We start from the raw sequence: 5,072 nt of genomic DNA on the forward strand, positions 1-5,072 counted from the left end.
CATTTATATATATGGTTCGAGGACCGATTGACTCCGGGTATTATTTAAATTAATTAGGTATGCAAGGTGAGTAAAAATTATTATTAGGGTATGGTTTTAAAGGAAAAGGTTCAAGGTTTAATTTAAATTAATCAGCATATTTTTATGATTATTATTTTTAAAAATATTAAGGGTTAAACTTGTGGTCCCGGTAATTACCGTTAGACGCAGATATATATGTATGTACATTGGCACTTACTGGGACTTTTGCCTTATAACGGGTGACTTTTCCTTTAATTCTTTTTATAAATTAGGTTTTTGATTTTATATAGAAAATGTTATAATAAAAGTTATTATAGGTCTTATAGGCTTTTCAAAAAAAATTATAATTAATATTGTTTATGGTTTATTATCAAAAGTTATATATTATAAGTTATATATATATTATTATTTAATAATGGTGTGATTATTTTCATATATTCTGTTTCTATAGAGAGAGACGAATACAGCTATATAATTTTTCTATCAGTTATATTGTTTTTATATTTTATTTTATTTTTATACGATTTGATTTGTGGTTCCTTAGTTTCATAAGAGAAAAGTTGAACTGAGAGATTCAAATTCAGGAAATTTTTATATCTCGGAAACTATTACAGATACCGAAAAAATGGTATATACAAAAGTTTTTGTATTTTTAACAACAAGATTGATAGCCATCACAGTTTTTATATTTTATATATAATTTTAATTGTTTATAACAATTGATATTAAAAAATGTCTTATTATGAAACTGTTATTTTTACGTATGTTGTTACCGTAAGACAGAAGAACATGTTTCTATATATTTTTTATTTATATATCATTGTTATAAGTTTTATTTTCAATAGTTAATAATTGTTCATAAGATTTGTTAGTAGGAGTTGTCACAAAATGTCGGTTTCTTGGGTCTACATGTGTAATTGAGTGTAGTTAGAGTAAATTTAATGGGTCAGGTTATGATTGGTTGGCTCTGGACTTGACTTAAAACGGACTTATTGTAGATGTCGCTTGTGTCTCTTTAAAGATTTGTCGAGTGACTGTACTACAAGTGGTGAAATTTATGAATGCCGGTGTAGTTGGTGTAGTAGAATTATTTTTAATAATATGATTTTTGAAAAATTTTCGCCGGTGGTGAAGTTTTTACCCGTGTTAATAAAACGTCTCCTAGTCGTCGCAGGATGTGACAGAACGCAAGATACTGGGCATCCAGTGGGATCCCAGCCAAGATGAATTTATAATTGAGACGGGCGATAGCGCGCGGGGGGGGGGCGGATAACCAAACGCACAGTACTGGCCGAGATCGCCGGTCTATTCGATCCGCTCGGCGTGTTGGGACCGCTCATCGTAGTATCCAAGCTGGTCTTGCAGGAGACGTGGCAAGCGGAGGTCGGATGGGATGAAACGCTGCCGCCGGATTTGCACCAGCGATGGGTCGATTTTCGTGAACAGCTACGTGAGTTGAGGGGTGTACGAATACCGCGTTGGGTGGGTACCGGAGGATTAAAAGAAGTACAGATGCACGGTTTTTGTGACGCGAGCGAGCGCGCCTATGGTGCATGCATATACGTGCGTGTAACCGAGGCGGGCGGACGGCACCGGGTGACATTATTAACATCGAAGTCACGAGTCGCGCCGGTCAGAGCGGTATCGTTGCCACGGTTAGAGTTGAGCGCGGCCTTGTTGCTGGCAAGGCTGCTCGAGAGAACTCGCACCGCTTGGGGGGCAAGAAAAAAGTAGTGCTCTGGTCGGATTCCACAATAACGCTGCAGTGGATAAAATCCTCCTCCCAAAAATGGAAGGCCTTTGTGGCTAACCGTGTGGGAGAGATTCAAGCGATTACAGAAATAACCGATTGGCGGCACGTGCCGACGGCCGAAAACCCCGCGGATATGCTGTCACGCGGAACGAACGTGAGAGAGTTAATAGATTCGTCTATGTGGTGGAGCGGGCCTGCCTTCTTACGCGCGGACGAGAATGCATGGCCAAATAAATAGATGGAAGCACCGAAAGAAATGCCGGAGCAGAAGCGTGTGATTGCCGCGGTAGCTAGGGTACAAGACAAGGGGGTGGTGCAAATCCTGCTAGAAAAAATATCCAGCCTGAACAAAATTGTACGCGTAATAGCCTATTGCCGAAGAATATCGCGGAAACAGAAAGAGAAAGCATGCGTGACAATTTCCCCGATGGAATTTAAAGAGGCGTTATATACAATTGTAAGGAACGTACAGCGCGAGGCCTTCGCTCCGGAATGCGAGGCCTTACAAGCGAATAAGGAAATAAATAGCCGAAGTAGCGTTTTCAATTTGACACCGTTTATCGACGAAGACGGAATAATTCGCGTGGGAGGTCGGTTAAAAAACGCGGAAATTCCGTTTGACGCGAGACACCCGATGTTATTGCCGAGGCGGCACGAGTTGACCACGCGAATTATACAATTAGAGCATGTAAACGCGTTGCATGCCGGTGCGCAGACGACGCTCGCGATCGTCCGGCAAAGATTTTGGCCGATAGCTGCGCGCTCGGTGGTGCGGGGCGTCGTGTGTCGTTGCGTCAAATGTTTTCGATGTAACCCGAGATTGTCACAAGCCATTATGGCAGATTTACCGAACAAGCGAGTAAATGTAGCACGACCGTTTTCGCATGCGGGCATCGATTACGCCGGTCCGATTTTACTTAAGGATCATAAGCGGCGAAATGCCAAGCTGACCAAGGCATACTTGGCGATCTTTGTATGTTTCACCGTGCGGGCCGTGCACATCGAACTGGTTAGCGATTTGACTTCCGACGCCTTCATCGCGGCGCTTAAACGATTTGTATCGCGACGCGGCAAGCCGGCGTGTTTGTATTCGGACAACGGCACGACGTTTGTAGGAGCCGAGAAGCGGCTAAAAGAATTTCGCGAGTGCGTGCGGAGCGAGGCGACGGACCTGGCTATTCGCGAATTTCTGAGCAAAAAGGGCATTGAGTGGAAATTCATACCACCGTATGCTCCACATTTTGGCGGATTGTGGGAGGCAGCGGTAAAATCCGCGAAGGCCCACTTAAACCGAGTCTTGGGTCAAGCGCATGCCACCTTCGAGGAAATGTATACGATACTATGCGAGATCGAGGGAATCATGAATTCGAGACCGCTTGCGCCGCTCAGTGCGGATCCGACGGACCTGGATTGCCTCACGCCGGGTCACTTTTTGATTGGTGCGGCTCTGTGCAGCTTTTCTGTTCCAGGATTACAGCACATACCGGAGGGACGACTACTTCGGTGGCAGCGTGTCGAGCAGATGCGCCAGCATTTTTGGCAACGCTGGAGAGACGAATATCTGCACACTTTAATACAACGCACAAAGTGGCGAGCGAGCCGGGGGACGCCGATAGCTGTGAGACAAATGGTGGTTGTCCAGCAGGCCGGACTCGGACCTTTGCAGTGGCTCCTGGGGAGGATAAAGGAGGTGCATCCCGGAGCCGATGGAGTAATGCGTACCGCGATCATCCGCACTAAGAAGGGAGAAATAACGAGACCAACCACCAGACTGGCAGTCCTTCCGTTAGAAGAATAGCGTCCCAACCAATCAGCCGGCGTATAACGCAATATTTATCGACGAGCCAAATTTAAATTGAGCGAACGAAACGACGAACGTTGCGATAACGATTAACGACCATGGTATTGAAGTATAATACTTCAAGGGGGTCGGGATGTTTGAGCATAATTAAAGCGGTAACTGACCGGCAGTATTTATAATAAATTAAACTCCTCGAGTAAAAACGGAAAGTCGCGGCGTCTAACAAAAGCGATAAACAGTCGGGCAGGTCGTTGAATTTCGATAATATTTATATACGACGTCATACCGCCAAGGCTAACGGTAGCTGAGGGTAACGAACTCGCGTTTTTTAAAACCGTCGAGACAAAGGATCTCGCGAGAGGCCCGGACCCGCGAAGGAGGATATAAAAACCGCGATCTCGATCGGGCGAGCAGTCGTCACAATAGATTGCGCGTGGAATTGTAAACTGTCGATCCGCTGTACATCGGAGGTCGTGCAGATCTTGTCACATCCTGCGACGACTAGGAGACGTTTTATTAACACGGGTAAAGACTTCACCACCGGCAAAAATTTTTCAAAAAATCATATTATTAAAAATAATTCTACTACACCAACTACACCGGCATTCATAAATGTCACTACTTGTAGTACAGTCACTCGACATATCTTTTAAGAGACACAAGCGACATCTACAATAAGTCCGTTTTAAGTCAAGTCCAGAGCCAACCAATCATAACTTGACCCATTAAATTTACTCTAACTACACTCAATTACACATATAGACCCAAGAAACCGACATTTTGTGACAACTCCTACTAACAAATCTTATGAACAATTATTAACTATTGAAAATAAACCTTATAACAATAATATATAAATAAAAAATATATAGAAACATGTTCTTCTGTCTTACGGTAACAACATACGTAAAAATAACAGTTTCATAATAAGACATTTTTTAATATCAATTGTTATAAACAATTAAAATTATATATAAAATATAAAAACTGTGATGGCTATCAATCTTGTTGTTAAAAATACAAAAACTTTTGTATATACCATTTTTTCGGTATCTGTAATAGTTTCCGAGATATAAAAATTTCCTGAATTTGAATCTCTCAGTTCAACTTTTCTCTTATGAAACTAAGGAACCACAAATCAAATCGTATAAAAATAAAATAAAATATAAAAAACAATATAACTGATAGAAAAAATTATATAGCTGTATTCGTCTCTCTCTATAGAAACAGAATATATGAAAATAATCACACCATTATTAAATAATAATATATATATAACTTATAATATATAACTTTTGATAATAAACCATAAACAATATTAATTATAATTTTTTTTGAAAAGCCTATAAGACCTATAATAACTTTTATTATAACATTTTCTATATAAAATCAAAAACCTAATTTATAAAAAGAATTAAAGGAAAAGTCACCCGTTATAAGGCAAAAGTCCCAGTAAGTGCCAATGTACATACATATATATCTGCGTCTAACGGTAAT

The 5,072-nt window shown here is 41.0% G+C and overlaps 1 protein-coding gene across 1 annotated transcript; it reads left to right on the forward strand.

The window, feature by feature from the left end:
- Window positions 1–2,012: 2,012 nt before the first annotated feature.
- On the forward strand, window positions 2,013–3,572 carry LOC139112611 (uncharacterized). The gene has a single exon (XM_070673693.1). It carries the CDS (start codon window positions 2,013–2,015, stop codon window positions 3,570–3,572), a length of 1,560 nt encoding a protein of 519 aa, XP_070529794.1.
- The last annotated feature ends 1,500 nt before the right edge of the window (window positions 3,573–5,072 follow it).

This window comes from Cardiocondyla obscurior, unplaced genomic scaffold, assembly GCF_019399895.1.
Source record: "Cardiocondyla obscurior isolate alpha-2009 unplaced genomic scaffold, Cobs3.1 scaffold38_0_513239, whole genome shotgun sequence".
NCBI classification, from domain to species: domain Eukaryota; kingdom Metazoa; phylum Arthropoda; class Insecta; order Hymenoptera; family Formicidae; genus Cardiocondyla; species Cardiocondyla obscurior.